Raw genomic sequence first — 20,823 nt, forward strand, 5'->3', positions numbered from 1 at the left:
CCGGCCCGGCCCCGCCCCGTCGCTTCCCGGAAGCTCCCGGGGCCGGGCGCAGACGTGTCGCTGCCATGGCGGATCCCGGGCGGCTGGAGCGGCTGGAGCGGCGCGTGCGGGAGCTGGAGGAAGAGCTGGCCCGGGAGAAGCGCGGGCGGGCAGCGGCGCGGGCCCGCATCGACACCATGAGCGCCGAGGTGACCGACTCCAACCCCTACAGGTGCCCTGAGGGGCTGTCAGCGCTGCGGGGGCTCTGTCAGCGTGCGGAGGATGGGGAACGGGGAGGCCGTGGGCTGGAGCGGTGGGTCTGGGTGGAGCGGGAGAGGCACATGGAGGTGGAGGAGGTTCGGGCGGGTGGGAATCTCAGGGATGGGGCTGGGTGTGCTCAGGAGGGGGCAGTGCAGGAGGCAGGTGCTCCGGGAGGGATGCGCTCGGATTTCCCACCTGGCTGGGCTGGCAGGGCTGGATGTCAGGGTTACTTTGTATTATCTTGCTTTACAATGCAGGCGGAGAGGGAGAGGGAAAGGAAACCTTGTGAGTTTTTCAGCTAGACTGCTAGTAAAGGGGACAGGTGTTGGTATTATATGTCTTATTCTCATTCTTCCAAATTGCCTATTTTAAAGGTTGGTTTATAGAATTCTTGAGCTCTAGAGACCCCTTCCCTTCTGGAAATCTGATTATTTTTTGGCTTTTGTTTTGTTGGTTTGGGTTTGGTTTTATTTTTCCTTAATACATGTTGATACTTGTACTTTCATGAAAAAATGCCATAAAGGGATAAAATGTTACTTTAAAATCCTTTCAGTTATCCTCAAAACCTGATAGTCTCTATTTATTTTTTTATGTTACGTTAATCTAATCAAATTGATCAGAAAACAGTGCAAGTCTTCACTACTTTGCTGCCATATGGTTCATTACCAAAAAAAAGTGTCACCTTTCATTCTGTAAATCAGGGATTCATTTACAAAAATATCTGTGTCCTCCTGATTTCATCGATATTACCAGAGTTTCTGCAGGGTTAGGACTCTGGTGCAAATAGGAAAGCATCTACTCTGTCACTCAGACAGTATGTAGCTGGCAATCACAACTGCAGTAGAAACAGCAGGCTTGAGTTTATTGCTTGGTGAGGTTATTTCTAAAGCAAATGTGATTTAAAATACCTGAAAAGCAAAATTGTTGTTAGAAACATAAAGAACATTTTCTGTGTAACGTTGCATTTCTTTTTTTTTTTGTAGTCGCTTGATGGCGTTAAAAAGAATGGGAATTGTCAAAGACTATGAGGTAGGATTCTATTTGTAAGGAAACATTACTTGCATTTTTTCCCTGGGGCGACCATTTTTGAGATACTGACTTATTATAGCTGTATATTATTTCTTTCTACAGAAAATCCGTACCTTCACAGTTGCAGTAGTAGGTGTAGGGGGCGTTGGCAGTGTGACTGCTGAAATGCTGACAAGATGTGGCATTGGTAAGGTAATGAGAGTTTTTTTTATTCTTCTTTATCTTTATAGTAGATGGACCAGTCCTCTTCATAAATAATTTGATTTGATTTTACCCAAATAAAAAATGTTGTGATGAAAGCACTCAAGAACAGCACTTGTCTAAATATTGCACATGAAGAGTCTGTATTTTTATTACACTGATAAAATTGATTTATTTAGGGCTTGATTCTGTATCATGTGGATGGTTCTTGTTTGGATGTTTGTCATCTCCATATTCTTATATGAACCCATCTCTCTAATCTTCATGCTGCAAAAGGATTACTGCCAAAAGAAAACAAAATAAAGAAAAACGAGGGCGTATTTCGCATAAAGAACCAAGTTTATATCATGCAATTGAAATGTAGTAGATGACAAACAGAAATCTTTTTCACAAACATTAGTTTGTCATGTGGCAGCAAGTAGGAAGGTGATAATAGAGGTGATACTGTTCATACAGGTTAATCTGTTGACTATTCTTAGTTTTAATGACTTAACGGATTGGTTCAGTTTTTCACGTCCTTATGATGTTAGTACCTCTTGTATGTGAACTGAATGGGCCTCCGAGAGAGGGAGTTTGGCTGGGGGAGTTTTCTGTGGCTTTGGTCTTAGAATTAGTTTTGTTGTTCAAAATTGCCACAGTGCTCTGTTTGCAGAGTCTCTGGAGATTCACACATGTTAAAACAATCTTTGTTGTAGCTGCTTCTGTTTGATTATGACAAAGTGGAACTGGCAAACATGAACAGACTCTTCTTCCAACCTCATCAAGCTGGATTAAGTAAAGTGCAAGCAGCAGAACATACTTTGAGGTATAACTTGGAGAACTGGGTATCAAAATGTATTTAGCCAGGATGCTGCTCCAGAAAACCAATGTTTCACTCTTAATAATTTGCAAAGGAGCATGATCTAATTTGGGAATTTGAGTATAAAATATTTGTGGGGAATACTGATACTTCAAAGACATTTTTGTACTGGCCAAAACATTAATGTGAGTCTACTTTTTAAGTATAGCCAGTTTTGCTCAGAAGCTTTGTACAAACTATGCCACTTCATATGTGTTGTGGGTTTTTTTTCTTATCTAATCTGAATTTTTGACAAATATGGGTGAATTCTAGAGTTCAGGGTGGAAACTTAAGACTGTAGCAACACTCGTGAAGTTAGGGAAAAAAATGCAAATTATCATTGTATTGTTTACCACTGACTCCTATTATTTCCTCCATAAGGGACATTAATCCTGACGTTCAGTTTGAAGTACATAACTACAACATCACAACACTGGACAACTTTGAGCACTTCATGGATAGAATAAGGTAAAATCCCCCAACTTTAGTATATTGCTAAGTTCTGCTGATCTGTGGTTCTACACAGCCTCACGTTTTTCTTGTTGGGGCTCTTTTTCAATTTAATAACTTCCAATTGAAAACCTCTGGGAAATATATGTACATGAAGACATTCCTGCCTAGATGTGTTACGGAAAACAGATCAGATCATATCTTGAGTGCTCTGTAGTAGTTTTCAGGTATGATTTATAAAATGAAGAAGAAAGTAGTGCATCTCATAGAGATCTGAAATTACTTACACCATTTGCAGTTCTGTTGTACAAAGATAAAATTCTCCAGTACTTGGTATTGTGAGTGTATACTATATAAAACAGTCTAAAATGCCCCTATATTTAAATCCCAGCTTCAGCATGGTGTTGTTTCTACTGCAGATCTAAGATGCTGGTTGTGTCCTGTACTGCATTTGCACAAGCTTTGTTAGAAATTCACTTTTCTTGGGCTTCTGTGCTCTAAAGCAGCATGTTGGTTGCCATGTTGGTGTTTTGTTCTGCCGGCAAGTTCCTGTAAATTTCTGATGCTTGTTTCAGTAACGGTGCATTGGAGGAAGGGAAGCCTGTGGATCTGGTTCTAAGCTGCGTGGACAACTTTGAAGCTCGCATGGCCATTAACACGGTAAGGCCACCAAAGGCACGAGCTTGTGGAAGTCTGCTTTCTCCAATAAATAATGTCAGGAATTGTGGAACTATAGAAAAGACAGGAAGTTAAAAACAATCTCCTAAGCAATGTCCCCCTTGGCTTGAGGAATCTGAGCTTTTACCCAGTTCTTATAAACCCATTTTATGTGTATAAATATAAATATCACTAAAGACTTTAAAGTTACTATCAGCTAATGTTTAGTAAAAGATGGAAGCGTAGTAAACTCTGTCTTTTCTAATTACTCTAATGGTAATTATACAGAGTTTATATAACGGTATTTTCAAAGGCTGGTATGTTAAATCTTACAAACTTTTAAAGATTTTCTATAGCTAATTTTATTTCACATGACTTTTTGTATACTAAAAATGTTGTTTATTTAATCAAACTGATTTTCTTTATAGTAGCAGCCAATGTAGGGTATATGCCAAATGTATGTTTTCCTTTACCCTTCAGCTGACTTGATCCATAAATTGCAGGCAGGGAAGGCACACAGATACACTATACCCAAGCCTCTAAAAATAGTTTGTGGAATTATATTCTGTAGTGTGCTGTAACTGGGTCACTAATGCCTGTATGTGCTAGAACATCACAGGTCCTCAGGAAAGCACAAAGGGCTGGCTTCGTGAGGGCAACTTTAATTTGCTCTTTGATTTGTCCTTTGATAAATAGTTTCTCTTCTATCTCTTCATGTACCTTTTTCTGACCACAGCCTTTTTGCCTGAAAGCAGGGAGATGAATGTGTTTCATGACTCCCAATTGTTTGGGTTCCTATTCTTTTCATTAAACTTCGGCAGTGCTGATGTGTGTGTTTCTGTGTTTATAAGGCCTGCAATGAACTTGGACAAATCTGGATGGAGTCTGGAGTGAGTGAAAATGCAGTGTCAGGACACATCCAGCTGATCATCCCTGGTGAATCTGCTTGTTTTGCGGTACGTGGTACTTCGCTGAATTGCTCACTTGCCTTTTAGAGTGGGACTGGGAATGTGAAGATTAGCTGGCCTTGTGAGTGTGATCCTGGCACAGCTGATGCAGTACCTTAAAATTCTGTGGGATTTCTTGAATGCTTTTTTACAGCTTAATTTCTCTATTGCCCCTCAGTGTGCTCCTCCACTGGTAGTAGCTGCAAATATTGATGAGAAGACATTGAAAAGAGAAGGAGTTTGTGCAGCTAGTCTTCCTACAACCATGGGTGTTGTGGCAGGAATGCTTGTACAAAATGTTCTCAAGTAAGTGACTGAGTTGTTGCTATTTGATGTGTACAGCAATATATTCAAATATTTAAACATGTTCTGATTTGGCATCATTAAATTATACATAAAAAATGCTGCAGTGCTGACTTGTCTTTGGAAATTTGTACATGGACAAAGAATAAATTACTTCTCTTGCCGGTAGCTGAGTTATTCTCACACACCACGAGAAGATGGGATTCTGTATTGATCCAGTTATTCTGTTGCCAGCTGTCTACAGTATAACTGGATTTAAGGCAATTACAGTAACTCACATTACAACTCTATGAGTCTGAAAGTATATTCTAAAAGTTCTTTGAGGAAAAATTATTCCCTGAACAACTGAAGTTTTAGGTTTGCACCTGTATTACAAGCTCCTTCTTTCTTTGTGTTTCTAGATACCTGTTAAATTTTGGTACTGTGAGTTATTATCTTGGTTACAATGCGATGCAGGATTTCTTCCCAACTATGTCTATGAAGCCAAACCCCCAATGTAGTGACCACAATTGCAGAAAACAGCAAGAAAATTATAAGGTAAAAATGGTTTGGGTTTGTGGGTCAATTTTCTCATTTCCCTTTTCTTAGAGAACAAAGCAAGTTGCAAATCTGTAGTAAAAGAAAATGTTTGTTGCTACTCCAGTTTGCAGCAGTTGTCTTCAGATGATTGCACACATTTCTAAATATACAGTACTTAACAGTTACCTTCAAGTAAAGGGTAGGAAGAAAGGTTGAGGAAATATGTAGAAGAAAATATTACTTAACTGAATGCAAACTTTTCTAGCAGTCATATGTTTCTGAGTGTTAATGTGTTTGGTGTTTTCTTTGAACTTGCAGGTATTCCGCCTTTTTGCTCCTAAGCAATCACCATTTAGAACCTTTTTATCTTACATATTGGAAGAAATGTGAATATTAGGCTTGAACTTCTTTGCTGTTTTGGAAATTGGACTGTTAAATTTTGGTTATTGAGGGGTTTATTTTTTTGTGTTTTTCCTCCAGAAAAAAGAAGCTGCAAGACCAAAAGAAGAAGTAATTGAAAAGGAAGAAGAAATAGTACATGAAGACAATGACTGGGGTAAGTCATCACCTGGAGACTAAATTATTTTCCCAACACTGAGATTCCATTTGGGTGAACACCGTTTAGGGTAGATAGAATTCTTCTAGTTCCTATTTTTTATAACTTAAGCTGTGGCTTTTTTATAACTTTACTGGCTTTTCACAGGTTTTGAACGTAATTTTACTACAACTTGATGATATGTTTTGAGTGCAATGTGATGTTTTAGGCTCAAAATTTAACTGCTGCTTGAATAAAAAACTTCCTCAGAAGATGGTCTGAAGATGAGAGAGATATGAGAAGATGTATTAACTGCATATTCTTTTTAAATATACTAAAGAGCAGTTGTCATTTCCATAAGCACTGTGCTGAGGCATACCATGGATTTTTACATTCCACTGAGGGTTTTGAATTAGAAGGAATTATCTTAAGGAATGGTAAATGTGTTTTATATAACCATTTTAAGAATGGAGATATATGTTCTGTTTATTACATGCTATAGAAAATAATCTTATCTTACAACTGGGAGAAGTGTCCTTAGGGTAAAGTTTAAATGGTGAGGACAAGAAGAGATGCCATTCTGGTTCATAAGTAGTCTATAATTTTGTATATTGTAAAGGGAAAATATTTTCTATTGATAATGGAAAGAAGTTGTTGAAATCAAAGGTATTTCTAGTTCAATTTAGTTATGTTTTGGGAAAGTAGCTGCATTTTTCCACTTACTGTGATAACTTGGTGATTAAAGAACTTTTTTTTCTAACTTCTAATGGAGTTTTTGTTTCCTTTTAATGCAAAGGCATTGAATTAGTATCAGAAATTTCAGAAGACGAGCTGAAGGCTGCATCTGGCCCAGTACCTGAGCTTCCTGAGGGAATTAATGTAGCATATACTATCCCAGACAAGGTAATGTACTTATTCTTTATGAATTTTTGAAAAACACATTGTAGATTAAATTTATAATACCAGCCAGTTTGGTTACTTTTTAAACCTAAAACAGCATTCTATCTTGAACAATTCCAGTGTAATGTGACCTCAGTTCATTTGATTATTGTTTTTTAGCGTCCAGTTTTGTGTTCCTGGGAAAGGTACTTCTTTAAGTGGGGATGCTAGTGTGAATGTACTGCTGAGATGATAGGAATGAATGCATCTGGGGGCTGGGGGAAGGACAGCAGCTGTCACTTTCTCAGTTGATATTTTGGTGACTAGTTAATTTTTACCATACATAGCTTGTAAAAGCTGTATGTAGTCAGAGAACAATGAATATACCTGGGGAGCATAGAACCTGAATGTCCTGCAGTAAGAACATTCTAACTCCTAGTCAAAATAGTTTACAACTGAAGCTTATAATCACTTAGGCCTAATCTCACAACTGAGTGCCTGTTTCTAGGAAGATGGTGTGGTGTAACAGCAATAAAGCTGATTTGTGGGGTTTTTTTGTTTACTTTTTTTGTTGACAACTTTTCCTTCCTGTTCCTAACAGGAAGAGAATTTAATAACTGGGGACACAGTAGCAGAGTCTGAAGAAAGCCTAGAAGAACTCATGGCCAAAATGAGAAACATGTAGGAAAACAAATATTAAGTGCAACTTTCATGAGTTTGGATGGACCTTGGATTTTGAGAAGACCAGACTTCTTACTTTTTTTCCTTTTTTTTTTTTTCTCAATTGAAGCTTACCTTTTCTGATGAAACAGAACTGTTACAGGGACAGGAAGGACACAGACTTACATGTTCATATTCTGTTTTCTCATCATGTGTTTATTAACAGATAGAGCTGTCCTACTGTAAATTTTAGTTTCTCAGCACTGCTAGTGTCCAGATATTCAGTGGCAAATAAAGGGACCTAGATAAACTAAAAAAGCAGGCACAGCACATTATATACCCTATCATGTAATGAGAATAGCACATAGAACAGGCCAAGGGAAAGATGAAATCTGCTGGAGTGGACTGAGTGGGTGAAGGGTAGATGATAATGCCTCTCTCATGTTGCTGCTCCTGAGTTTCCAGGCACTTTTACTTGGTTGTCATTCACTGGTCTAAAGTCTTGGCATGGATCATGCTGTGGCTACTTTTTCTGAGTAATGAGAACATATAAGCCTTTTCATCTGCCTTAAATATCCCTGGGATGGAATTTTCTTTATCAATGCAGCTTTGCTGCTGCTTGTCCTTAAACAGCTGCCTATGTTTTGTATGTGATGTTTTGAGTATACTGTAAGAAGGTGAAGTCTTTTGTTATTATTACATTAGCAGCATGCCACTATTTTGTCTGGCAGATGCTTTTCATGACAAAATTATGAGCAACATTGGAAAGAACTGGAGATTTTGTCTCTCTTTTCAGAAGTCTAAATATTATATTTTTGTTGGTTGCTGGAAGTTTATAATTCTGATCACTCCCCTTCACATGGGCTATATTAAGTCTGAGTTTGCTGAGAAAGTCTTCTAAAATTAGATGCTATAAATTGTTAGTTTTGCAAATATTTTCATTGGAGTAGCTCACTTGTTGTATTTGTCTTGTAAATGACATAAGTACAGTCATATAACCTTTTAAATGGCCACGTGTTAAACTGACCTGTAAATATTTGCATCCTAGAGCACCAATACCCTGCAGAACTGGAAGGATCAGTTTCAAATATTTTAACTACTGTGGGCATCTGATCCAGAACTTGGTAATCATTTCAGCCTTGGAAGTGTAATACAAATATTTCCAAATAGGGCTCTTCAAAAAACTTTTCCACAATGTGATGCAGCCAACACAGAGCGAGCTAGTAATGGCAGTAGTAGTAGAATCCCACTAAAATGAAAAGAGACAGCAATACCATGGTGGTGCTTCTGTTTCTTAGGGTAGCTGAATGAATACCTGTTAGTTATACTAATAATTAGTTTTAAAAATGTTTCATTTCTAAGTAATGGTTACAAAATTCAAAATCAGTTTCCTCCTCAGCTGACATCAAATTACATTATACACAGAAAAATAATTTCTAAAACCAGTGAGGGAGATTTTGGGTGGTTTTGAGTGTGAGGCATTATACTGTAAAATTGAAGTGGCTTTTTTGGATTGAGTTCTATTTTGGAGAAACCAGGTTTTAGAAATGAACTGCAAAGAAAGATAGGAAATAGAATAATGAGACCATTAAAATGTAGATACTTGAATCTGTGTCACTAAGTCTACGTTAGCTTGATCCAATGTCAATTTACATGTTATTTACATTTCTGTGTGACTTTCACCTTTCTGTTGGGAACAATAGAAGTCAGGCACACAACTGTGTGGATCTGGAGATCCTGAGGCAAATGGCTGACTCACTTCTACAACAGCTCAGTTGATCCTGACTCTTAACTATTTGGCTGCTATCACAGGATTGATAACTTTAGGAGAGGCAAATTTCATAAATTTTTATGAGGGAATTAATACACTTTTGTATGCCCTGTTAGAGAGTACACAAAATGGTTCCTGTGTTACTTTAGACTTTCAACTTGTATATACAAGAAGAATTTGAAATAATCAGAAAATAAATAAAAGATGTTTATGTGCAATGGGTAAAATTATTTAAAAATAAACAGCATGCAAAAAAGCAGCATTAAGGATTCTTTTTTTTTTTAATTAAAAAGATATTTACAAGTATAATGTACTTTAACTGTAAAACACAATAGAATATTTATTGCTTCTTTGGTTATGAACTAACAAATCAAAGTACATTGCCATGATTAAGTCCAGCTTTGTTTATTGGGCAATCTTTTAAAAGTGTTCAGTTTTTACAGTGTCTCATGAATGTTATTAAGATGTTGATATTCTCACAGTGTAATTAAATCTCCATTGAAACTGGTGACACTCTGCTTTGAGGTGGAGCTCTCCTACACAGAAGTTTTATCTGGCATATCACATATATAGAAATGACTTTTCCTTGCTGTCCATGAGGTACAATTCCATGGAAGCTGTCTCATAACCTTTCTTTGGGTTCACAGGGTAGGTACATGGATTCCTCACCCTCTTTGCTAAAGGACAATGGATGGTTGGGATCTGCTACTTTATAGGGACCAATTTTTTATTTTAATTTTTTTTCTTATTCCACAACCAACCGTGCAACTTATGAGGAATTTGGAGAGAAGTTGTGCAATGGAAGAAGAATAACAGTTCAGCAACACTGAGGATCTAGAAAGTAACTTCTTATTTGAACTAGGAACAGTAAGGGAAACTATGTAGGAGAGGAAGATGTACCACTGTTGATGTTAAAATCAGAATAGACGTGACAAGCTAGACCAGACATCTGATAATTCTTTAGAGGAAAAAATTACAGTAGGTTGAGGTTTTGGAGGGGAGGAGGGTTGGGTATTTTTGTTTGGGTTTTTTTGCATGTGTATTTGTCTGTCTTTCCTTCTGCCTCTCTCTTTGATTAATATTTCTTTATCTGATGGCAAATTATTTTGCATCACTAGTTTTTCCCAGCTAATACAAACATTCTTATATTTTAAAGGATTCAGTAAGATTAAACAGTGAAAGTAATGCTAAAGGTTTAAGAACAGGAAATTGGCCATAATCATCTTCATTCTGATTCCTCACTGGAAGTATTTTTATTGAACAGAGTGGAACCGTACAACAGCTTTAACTGTACAGGATGATGATATATTTAGATACCCTAGTTTCCCAAGGAAACCACTTAATTTTGCTCAACTCCCTTGAATTAAACTTTGCTTAAACTGGAATAACCCTGCAGGTAAAATTTGAGGTTAAACAGTATTTTCAAAGTTTTTTCAAAATTACCATTTCTTCAGAAACAACTTTAAAGGCTTGTAAAAAGGCAGGAAGGATTGATGATAAAAAAATACACAAATCCTCTAAGCCATGCTGTTACAACACAGAAATAAGAAATGCCTCTTAGAGTTTATACAAGTGGTTCAGCTTAATTTGTTATAGTCCTGGCACTTAGGCTAGGAGGCATCAAGTTTTTGCTATTAGCTACAACTTGAGCTAGTAACTAATGTGTGTACCCATGTACAATGAAAGAAGCTCACTGTGTACCATACAGTCTGCAAAGTTAAGGCAGAATTCATGAAGACAGGCATCAGTCCCAAAACAGTACATAATCCTTAGAAAAATGGATTTGTCTTAGTAATTTTCTGTCTACTAATATCAATAGAGACTGCCTTTTTCTTGGAGCAGGTTTGTATCACCTTTGTCCATGTTCCAGCAAAGCGTTTGGTGATAATGCACTTTTTAAGCTGAACGTGTCTCCACTTGATGAGTGTCGGGAAGTTGCTTTTCCACCTATCAACAAAGTCTCTGCTTCTTTTATTTCCATAGCTCTCTTGTAAAGTTCAGCTGCCTTCTCAAAGTCTCCCCTTTCATAGCTTTGGAAAAGAGCAAAACAAAGTCGAAACAAGCAAATAAAACAAGTTTCTCTATTTATTTAAATAGAAATATACACCATACTATCAAAGCAGTGTACTTAAAAGTCTCTACTTTCCTAGAAAGTACCCAAGCCCAGATGTTTTGTTTCATGCAGTAATTTGCATTTATAGGGTTGAAGCATATAATCTTACCTTAGCACAGCCAAGTTTTTCAGTGTTTCCCCCACGCGAGGATGCATTTGACCAAAGCTGTCTTCATAAATCTTTAGTGCACGTTCATAGAGAGGCAAAGCTTCAATCTGCTTTTTCTTTGGGTAGCAAAAAGTTTCTTTGTTACAGATGTGTATTTCTTTGATACATATGTGTATTACATGGGCTTTTTTTTGCCAACATAGTATCAATGCATCCTAGATGCAGTATCATGCCTACCATTCACCGCAATGATCTTTTCCCTGCATACATTTTCCTTGCCAAATATGCTTTCAATGTTTAAAATGGAACCCAAGAATTTGCAAATGCTATAAGGAATTTCCCTTTTCAATGCAATCAAGTTTCTTTTGTTTCATTTAGGTACAGGTCATAAAAAAGCCTAAGACAGGAAAAATAAATGTTAGGCATGAAAAACTTACCATCTGACAGTAAAGGACAGCCAGGTTTACCAGAGCAGTTGCTACACTTGGATGTTTTGGGCCAAATGACTTCTGTCGAATTTCAACTGCTAGCTCATACAGAGGAACAGCCTTGTCAAGTTTGCCCTAGAAATAACAGGGGAAAAAAAGATTCATTTCTCTGGTATCAAGATGGTAACAGCAAAAACTATTTTAAACAAAAGCCTTGGAGAAGATATAATTGTTTCTAGAACAAGGGGATAAACTTTGCTAAATAATATGTATATTTTGCATAGATTATTTATCATGACTATTTATTAGACCCTAATTTTCCAAATACTGGACATATTCAACTCCAGTTAATGTGTTTCTCAGCTAGGTCTATTTCTTCATTTCTTAATTTATTTTTTCCCCATGAGTGTCTCATTAAGAAGGCTGTAAAAAGAATTTTCAGTTGTACTTTTTATCAAAATAACTGTCTCCACCGACTTTTAATTTGCGCTCCTTCAAACTAGCAAAGAGGTTTTTGATGCAAATATTGAGTGGCTTTGCAGCTTCCAGCAGCATGAAAATTAGAAGCTGAAGTGAGCAGAAAATAACATGACCCAAAACCATTTAATGCAGACAATAGCATGTAAGAATTATTTCCAAAAAAACATAAGCAAATTTGATCTAAGAGATTATCTTCAAGGTCTTTTTTCTCTTTGAAGCACAGTAAAATGTGAAAATATAAAATAAATAAAATTCTTATAACTGACTGAACTTGATCTTGGTTCAACTGTTGGAAACAATATATCACTATTAAACTAATAATACCTAATGGTTAGAACAACCATCTACAAACACAAATATTCATAACACTTTGAAGTTATGAAATGCAGAAGTTTATACTCCTGTTAATTTTACTCCTCATAGTGCATTTTGCACAGCAGTAATGCTCATCTTTCACTGAGTCAACAGAAGCTGAAGGTGGCTCAGCCAGACAGTTTATCTGTAAACGGCTATCTCCCTCATAATTCTAAAAGTTACCCTTAAACTGACTGTAAAGTTCAAGGTCGTCGTGTAAAAAGAACTATCCCTACCCACTAAAACATTATTTTTTTCCATTAAGACAAAGACATTACAGTTAATTTAGGTGATCAGAAGAGGTAACAGGTGTGTCCTCACCGTCTTTTTGTACAGCACTGCCAGGTGTTTCACAGTGTAAGCCAAGGAGGGATGATCTGGAGCTAAGGCTCTCCTCCTGATGTCCAAAGCTTTCTCATAGAGCTCCTCAGCCTTGTCATAGTGCTTCTTCTCATTGTACAGGGCTGCCAGGTTGTTCAGGGACTGCGCGCAGTCTGGGTGGTCGGATCCCAGGACTCGCTCCCGCATTTCCAAGGAGCGCTTCAGGAAAAGCTCTGCTGTCCTACACAACATATTTGCCCATCAATATTTTAAAGCTGGTAACATCTGTACAGGCTGAAGTGCCTGTTTGAAACAACAAACTCAGCCTTGGAAACTCATAGTAGAATCTGTTCAGAACTGACAAAGTAGAAAAGACTCTGTGTAATGTCACCACTGAAGCAAAGAGCACGTTTTATCTCGCTACAGTAGGGTATTTCTATTATATTTCTATTATAGGGTAGCTGCTATTTCATTTCAGCTTTACAGCAGCTCCTCTATCAAAACTACAGGTGATCCCCCCATAAGACTGATAGCATCCATTAGTACTAGGCAGCTTCTCATCATGACATCCACACAAACCCTGTCATGCTATTCTCAAAAGGTCGGCTTAGTAAATTGGAAAAATCTATTTTACGTTAGAGGAAAAAAGACCATTTATACACAGAACTGTAGGTTCAATTCTGGAGCTCTTAGGCAAGTGTCAAAAGGTGTTCACTCTATGCAAGGGCTGGACGATCATGTGTGACAAATAATTATTCATTAAGTGACATACCCTTCTGCCACTGATTTCATCTCAACTACATGAAGTCTTGGACTTGCTGGTTCAGAGCAGGGATATCCATTTTTAAAAATTCCTTAAACCTCCACTAGAAAGTTTATACCTTTTCTCACCTATGAAATAGTGGAGATACAGCTACTCTTGAAGTAGGTTGCATTTAACAGGAACTACATATGAATAACATGGAATATTAAACAATCTTGTATGAGATTAGATAAAATATTACTCCTCTATAATCAGTCATTTCATGAGGGTAAACTGATGAAAACTCCCCATGTCCAACAACTGTTAAAAATCAATTCCTTCACTGCAGAGATCGTGATTCTGTATGTAGATCCTAAATAATTATATACTTCTGTAATTATCCAAAAGCTACAGGTGCCTTAAACATCAGGTACAGGAAGAACTGGAAGCAAAAGTACTTCCAGAACTCACTCTTTGCTTTTTTGCTGGGCACTTCTGTTCTTCTCTGAAAAGACTCAGTTCAGTAGAGTGGGATTTAGGTGACTTTACAATTCCCTCATAACACATAGCTTAGATTCCTCTGTCAGCTAAAGAAGTTGATGTGAAGAGTGGTTGAACACAATATCAGAACTATCTTGCACCTTTTATTCCCCTTCTTCAACACTCCTGTTTATTTCTGACTGCTTTTAGAACACCTTTGTGCCATTCTGGCCCTTTCTGGCTTTTAGCAGGACGTCAGGGTAAAAGCTGAAGGATCACAACGAATATTTAGGACATGACTTCTTGTAATACTGTCATAGAAAAACAACAATCCTGCTGTTCAAAGATGAAGACTACAAAGGAGAGTCACAAGATAGTGAAGCTGAGCAGAGAAGGCAAAAGTTTGAGAGAAAACTGGAATTTACAACAAAGGCTAATTAACTGTGGAACTTCAGTTCTGAATGCAGGAAGTGCACTGACTTGGTAAATACCCACACCAACAGCACCAAGTAGAAAATAGGACTGAATTTCACAGTGAACAAAAACCAGTAGAATGAACAAGGGACAAGTATTTGATCATTTGTCTGCATTTAGTGCTAGATCTCCCTGCTCTGCCTCCATTCAGACATCTGAGAACACTCAGTGGATGTGCCACAATCAGTACAACTCACTCAAGATTATTCTGCAGGTAGTAGAGAACTCCAAGCTCATTTAGGGTTCGAGCATTATCTGACGTATCCTTGCCTAACGTGAGCTCTTCCAGTTGCAGAGCTCTTTGACGCAGGAGAGCAAAGCCACACTACAGCAAAAAGAAGGAAATGTAAGCCAGTCACCAGTACTTTTGAAGTTTAACACTAATGACAGAAAACCAAAAGACTTAGTTTGGTGCCAAAGTAGCACAATAATCCTCCTTAAGTTCTATTTTTGAGCTACATAGCAAATGCTTTCTTACAATATATCAGCAAATTGCACCAAAAATGTGACATTTTGGTGAAAATTTCCAGGCAATACAAGTTACTGTGCGGTCACACCTCTCTCCCTGTATCAGACATGCTAATTTGCTTAAAATACACAGTTCAAAAAACCAGTTCAGATTGAATTCTTAGGTTTAGAACCTCCAAACTTAAGATCAATTTAACCTCCAATCCTAAACACCATATACAAATGCATATAAAATATTACTCAAGGCTTCACATCAATCTGTTTAAAATGGGCAAACAAGTTAATGCTTATAAGCAAAATAAATCAAAGTAAAAAGTGTACTCTGCTTATTTTTGATCTTTGCAGTCTTGGTAGAAATATTTTTGCAGAACTCATTACAGAAATAGACCAAATCTTCATGAACCAAATTCATTCTTATTTAATCACTGTGGAAATAGCAACATGTTTATGGGTTTTTACTACTTTCATTAGAGCTACAACATGAGCTCTGGAGTTATTAGCTGGACTCTAACAGTACAGGCATTACATGATAAACTCTTAGCTGAAAAATGACAAGAGAAACCCTGTAGCAAAAAAACAACACAGGAGAAGAAAACAGGGGAAAACTCTGTATGTCACCTAATCTTTTACTGGGATTTTCCACTGCAGTAAGCACTGCATTCACTAGTAGGATAAACGCCTCAACTACTCTGTAGATCACCCTTTTCCATTGTGACTTTGACACACAATTGTATTGGCCGTAATTCTGCACCTCTGGAATGTATATATCCACTTGTTTCTTTTCTACCTCTTTCAACTCCATTCCAGTTGTACTGACACATCTCTACTTCCAGCAGAGTTGAAAGGACAGTTACCAAAGCTGCTGCTAAGATACTTCACTACCTATGCCCACAATTACCAAAAACCCTGGAGCATTGTCAGCTCTGCTGACACAATTTATCATCTGTTTTGCACAATTGCAACATGCCCTGTACCTCGTTTTAAATATCTAAAGCACTGCCTTACCAGACTGCCTTTCTGCCTTGCTGCTTTTTGGCGTATTTTGAAGGACTTTTTCCTCAGTTGCTCAGCTTGTTCATATCTGAAAGTAGTTATTTGGAGTGTGAGAAGAATGTCAAATGTAGTGTCAATAAGCATCCTGGAAAGATTCTAAGTTACTTAAGTGTACAGATTTGAAAATTTAAGATTCTTGAGAATAATTGCACTTTTTTTCAAATATGAAATATACAAAATTATTAGGGACAGACAATGTTTCTCCTTTATCTCTACAAGTTTTTTGTTAAACTAAGCACAAAAGTTGGCCCCTCCTATGTGTCCTGCTACAAGAATAGAGAGGGGATGCTCATGGTTGCATTTGAACTCAAAAAAAAAGAACCAAAGAAAAATTCTGGCTTCAGGACAAAAACTTTTGCTGTTAATTTTTTTTGTACTACCTCCACATAAAACAAAAATAGCAGTGTAATTACGCTTACTTGTTCTGCTTTTGGTACAAGGTTGCAAGTGCATCAAGTTCACGGGCCACCCGAGGGTGTTCAGCTCCATAGGCGTTTTCAGAGATTTCCAATGCCTGTTTGTACAGCTGTTCAGCATTTCCAAACTTCTTCCACTGAACATAGACTCCTGCCAGCTGGTGGAGTGACTGTGCCACCCTGGGGTGGTCTGGATCCAGCGCGGTCTCTCGAATCTCCAGAGAGCGCTGCAGAGGAGCTACAGCCTGTAATAGCCAAGGCCAGAGCATGAGGGCAGCAGGCAGCATCCTCTATGCTGCAATAACTTAACGACTGCCTTAGAAAGCACACACTGAGCTCTGCTTCATTTGCCTTTTTGCTGTTACAACAATCTCTAAATGCACTTACCTGACTGAGAAGACCTAGGTCCTTAAGAAACCGTCCCAGGGTCTCATAAAGATCAGCCAGGCAGATCATACTTTCCTCTCCCTCACTGCTTTTTTCATATTCTTTCAGAGAGTCAAAATACTCAGCTGCCATAGAGCTCTTATCTTTCCCAACCAGCTGCCAGTAACTCAGCAATTCTGCAAAATGTCCCCTGTTTTAACAAGGAAAAGAATCTTATCTCTGATATCCCTCTATTCAGACCAATGCTAGCTTAGAAAAAAAGGCCTACATGAACAAATGTTGTTGTTATGCTACAGCATCTACAGAGACAATCCATGGAGACTAACACTATTCAACAGCAATATTTATTCCTTTACCAACCCCAGGGTGTAACAGAATAGGAAAAATACATTATTTATATGGAAACAGCATTTAGCACTTCAGCCTCTACTATTTATTTGAATCTGTCACTTTCTGATTTATATTGAAAAAAATAAATATGAAATGTTTATAATGGCCAAAGCAGTTTCTACCTTTGTACCTTTTGTAAAGGTTTTGGGACACAAAGAGATTCAAAAGACACTTGTGTAGCTTTTGCTTATCTCCCTGCTGTTGGAAGAGCCAGGGAAGTTCATCTGCACTTCTCCAAGTCACTCGGTCTTGACTATTGAAAGAAAAACAAATGAAAATTAAAACTCCAACAGACCTAACATCTTGTCAATTTGCTATGAAAACCAGGCAAGCATAAAATTTCCACACCTGAATGTCTGAACAGATTACTGTAAGAAGCTATGTACTCCATTTTCTTATATGTTCATTTTAATTTCACTCCACAGGAAGCTGCTTCTCCATCCCATATGGGCTAATCTAAGCCTGCCAGCAGGACTGCCTCGCTGGAGGATCCCACTGTCCCTTTGTGCCTCCTTTGTCTGGCACACGGTGGCCCTCTTGTGTTGTCCCTACATGAGCTGGGACTCATGTAACTCAGGATGTAAATGCAAATCAGTTTTCAAGCTAGATATGAACTTGTAGATGTTCAGCTGTCCTATCAGATCTCCTCTTATCTATGTGCTACTTGCTTGCTGAACACAAGTGGTTTTCTGCTTCAAGTCCAAGCAAACTCAATTTTCCTAGCATTTACTGGGAGTTAAAAATCCTTGGGGGGTTGGAGACAACAAAATAATGTATGGCATGAATTCATGCCCTACATTTCCCCACAATCACTTTATCATATGCCCATTTCCCTTCACAGACCTCATTCTTTTCCAAGACTAAAAAGTTATCAATAAGTAAACTATTAAACTGACAATTTTGCATAGTTATTTTGCCATAATAATTTACTAAACTCTAAGAAAACATATGAAGAAACCAAAATATCTATGAAGCGTGAAATCTGCAATTTAGCACTCCTTGAAGAATTCTGACCTACCTTAACTGCATGGTGAAATATTCAACTAGTCTTTGTCTATAGGCAGAAATAACATTTTCACCTGCTTCCATATACTCTAGTTTTACCATCTCCCAAGCCTGAAAGACAGTATAATTAAAAGAAAGAGAATGCATTTAATTTGTTTAAGTGCTGATGATACACAGGGTGATGAAACACATCTCATGCTGTAGAACTGAAAAGCTTTCAATGACAAAGGCACTACAAACAAATTGTCTTACATTAGACCACAGCTCTGGTTATTCAAGCAATATTCCTTTCTCTTTCAATTCTTGTTTTTTTGGGAAGGCAATGTTTTCTAGGATACATGCAGTTCACAATTAATAGATTAGAAATTTACAAAGGTTTGAAAGGTCAGATTTTCAGCAATACTGCTTTATCACAGCTCTGGTAGTTTTCAAGATGTTTCTAAATCTGACCAGATGTTAAGGAAAATGGATGAGCAAACATACATTTCAAGGCCTAAGTAGCTAACAACAGAACTTATCCAAAAAAACAGGGCCTGGAGTCAGGGGTTGGAGCTTCACTTGCATATGTTTAGAATTACAAATTTTACCTGGAGGTGCTGGAACTTCAGCAAACCACAGCCATATGTCAGCAGACACATTTTGTGCAGGCTATGAAGGAGTGAGGCCAGCACTGCAGAAGTCAGCTCAGGATAAAGCTCCATCAGCTCTGACTCACTCACCCCATTGTGGCTGACACCAATGACACACAGTATCTGCATGAAGCAGAAAACAAGATTTCATACAGTCAGCAATAGTTCCTGTAGAGCTTAGTTACACTGAAATCTCAAGAAAAATACTGTTTATCACTGTGATAATTTTATAGCCAAAAATTTTATAGCCAAAACCCTGTCTATACACGCCCTTATCTCAAAGAAGAGACCTCAGTGTTAATGGTTTAATATTCTAATAAAGAACCAAATGGGCAAAAAAATGGCTCCTCAGACTTTCCTCTAAAACACTGGGAGAGAGTAACTCCATTATCATGAGAAACTTTCATCTAGGTAAAATATGCTAAGGGTCTTTATGCAGCCAGAACCAAAGAAGTAGCAAGTAAGAGTATTGTGTCCTTATTAAAAAAATGTTTTGCACAAGAGGGAAATTCTGCAAAGGTAGGAAGAGGAGTCAGAAATGTAATAAGCAATGCCTTTATTCACAAGCCACCATGTTTTGATTGCATTTACTATGCTCAATGTAATTAATCACTAGATCATGGTAGTGATCAGCAAGGAAGTGCTAATTCTGTATCACATCATAGTGAAAAAATCCTGCTTTATTCTGTGAGACAACAGCTCACTTGATATTTAACACAAAGCAGTCATACATTATATAGTTATGCAACAGATGTAATTACATTAATTAAATTGTCCCTTCTATACTAATAATATACAATAATCTCTGAATCATACATATGAACTAAGATAAATTTGTATTTACTTTTAAGTTAAGCAAAACTCTTTACAGGGAAGAGTATTCATTACCTGAAGAAACAGTGATGCATTCTCTGCTTACCTCTCTCAAAAGGTCTTTCTCTTTATCACTCTGCAATGATTCCTGAATTGATCTCAGAACAAGCCTGTACAGTGACACTGTGTCTTGACACTGGCAACACTGCTGAAGAATCTCATCAATATTTCCTGTATTTCCAACACTGAGCAGAAGGACAAAAAAGGTAAGGTTTAGCATATTAAATTTGGTTGAGTAAGATTGATTTGAAACTACAGAAGAGCTCTATCTCAAATATTCTCTGGATTCCTACTGGGTTCAAAAGGTGCACAGCACCTGGTGAGATTTAAACAAAGAAGAGGTGAGTTCTTGCAAGCCAATTTCTGTCATATTGTCTGATTTATCTAAATAGCTGCAACAGTTTTATTAAAAAATCTAGGTTGCAGTGTTCTTTTCTTCAGCAGGAGTACAAGTAAGAACATGAGGATGGATAAAGATAAAACCACATGCTGCTATTTCATTTAATGCATTTACAAAGCATGTTTTCAGGAGCAATTAAGTCTTCTAGAACATAAAATGAGAACAAAAATAATGAAATCAGTCACCCGGAGTAAATTACCAATTAGTGTATCATCTTCTGGGAGTCTCTTAACTAAAAACACATCTTTCTCAACAAAATGAAGTCTAGGTTAATAAGAAGCCAATGCACTTATGAGGTATTGTCTTTCACAACAGGGAAGATTAATTTTCTCCACAGCAGGAAGCCACAAGGCTAAGGACCATATGCAGGAAGTTAAACTAAACAGTTGTTGAACTTCCTTGCAGCCTTAAAAATCTATGGGGCAAACTCTCTGGTACATCAGTAAATACAACACACCTGAATTTCACTGTTTAACAACACAATGGCAACATTCTCCAAGTACCTTTAAAAACCACGGAAGCAACTGATACACACATAAAGAAGAACAAATTAAAATAAAATAGAAATAGAAGACCTGAAAACAAATAGATACAACTAATTGGATTCACTTAGCATCAACGTGGTGACTGCACACTCTTTGATTTCTGTTCCTGTTGCATTCAGACTCAGTG

General features: G+C 37.5%; 3 protein-coding genes across 7 annotated transcripts in view; 1 reads left to right on the top strand and 2 right to left on the bottom strand.

The window, feature by feature from the left end:
• The window catches only part of ACAD11 (acyl-CoA dehydrogenase family member 11), a 29,177-nt gene extending 29,110 nt beyond the window's left edge, over positions 1-67 (bottom strand). Inside the window, 1 exon segment of the mRNA XM_053955452.1 lies at positions 2-67. Within this exon segment, the coding sequence (XP_053811427.1) occupies positions 2-67 (66 nt within the window).
• On the top strand, positions 66-19,892 carry UBA5 (ubiquitin like modifier activating enzyme 5). 4 transcript variants are annotated; one of them, XM_053955465.1, is made up of 12 exons: positions 66-211; positions 1,224-1,269; positions 1,372-1,461; positions 2,166-2,275; positions 2,690-2,776; positions 3,334-3,418; positions 4,267-4,371; positions 4,541-4,668; positions 5,067-5,202; positions 5,665-5,740; positions 6,516-6,622; positions 7,200-9,537. In XM_053955465.1, exons 1-12 carry the CDS (start codon positions 66-68, stop codon positions 7,281-7,283), a joined length of 1,200 nt encoding a protein of 399 aa, XP_053811440.1. In that variant the 3' UTR covers positions 7,284-9,537. The 4 variants fall into 4 exon arrangements, with proteins under 4 accessions (XP_053811440.1, XP_053811446.1, XP_053811465.1 ...); XM_053955471.1 differs by lacking the exon at positions 7,200-9,537 and adding an exon at positions 19,810-19,892 and having other exon boundaries at positions 92-211; XM_053955490.1 differs by having other exon boundaries at positions 192-211; positions 1,349-1,456.
• The window catches only part of NPHP3 (nephrocystin 3), a 32,896-nt gene continuing 13,753 nt past the window's right edge, over positions 1,681-20,823 (bottom strand). Inside the window, exons 16-28 of one of the 2 annotated variants that reach the window (XM_053955434.1) lie at positions 19,798-19,936; positions 18,837-19,001; positions 18,263-18,360; positions 17,375-17,497; positions 16,855-17,044; positions 16,471-16,712; positions 16,004-16,079; positions 14,728-14,855; positions 12,835-13,075; positions 11,689-11,814; positions 11,252-11,367; positions 10,883-11,059; positions 1,681-1,751 (exon numbers count right to left, since the gene is read on the bottom strand). In XM_053955434.1, the coding sequence (XP_053811409.1) occupies positions 1,733-1,751; positions 10,883-11,059; positions 11,252-11,367; positions 11,689-11,814; positions 12,835-13,075; positions 14,728-14,855; positions 16,004-16,079; positions 16,471-16,712; positions 16,855-17,044; positions 17,375-17,497; positions 18,263-18,360; positions 18,837-19,001; positions 19,798-19,936 (1,840 nt within the window). In that variant the 3' untranslated portion in view covers positions 1,681-1,732. Of the gene's footprint in view, positions 1,752-9,418; positions 11,060-11,251; positions 11,368-11,688; positions 11,815-12,834; positions 13,076-14,727; positions 14,856-16,003; positions 16,080-16,470; positions 16,713-16,854; positions 17,045-17,374; positions 17,498-18,262; positions 18,361-18,836; positions 19,002-19,797; positions 19,937-20,823 lie in introns of those variants that run through there. The other variant, XM_053955443.1, reaches the window with a different exon arrangement.

Source organism: Vidua chalybeata, chromosome 1 (assembly GCF_026979565.1).
Source record: "Vidua chalybeata isolate OUT-0048 chromosome 1, bVidCha1 merged haplotype, whole genome shotgun sequence".
In the NCBI taxonomy this organism is placed as follows: Eukaryota; Metazoa; Chordata; class Aves; order Passeriformes; family Viduidae; genus Vidua; species Vidua chalybeata.

What these genes read in the sequence shown, in the direction of transcription:
- UBA5 (XM_053955465.1), top strand. Translation starts at nt 66, where the DNA reads ATGGCGGATCCCGGGCGGCTGGAGCGGCTGGAGCGGCGCGTGCGGGAG. An exon ending in CACTTCATGGATAGAATAAG is followed by an intron (nt 2,777 to 3,333) that starts GTAAAATCCCCC and finishes TGCTTGTTTCAG; the next exon opens with TAACGGTGCATTGGAGGAAG. An exon ending in ACATGAAGACAATGACTGGG is followed by an intron (nt 5,741 to 6,515) that starts GTAAGTCATCAC and finishes TTTAATGCAAAG; the next exon opens with GCATTGAATTAGTATCAGAA.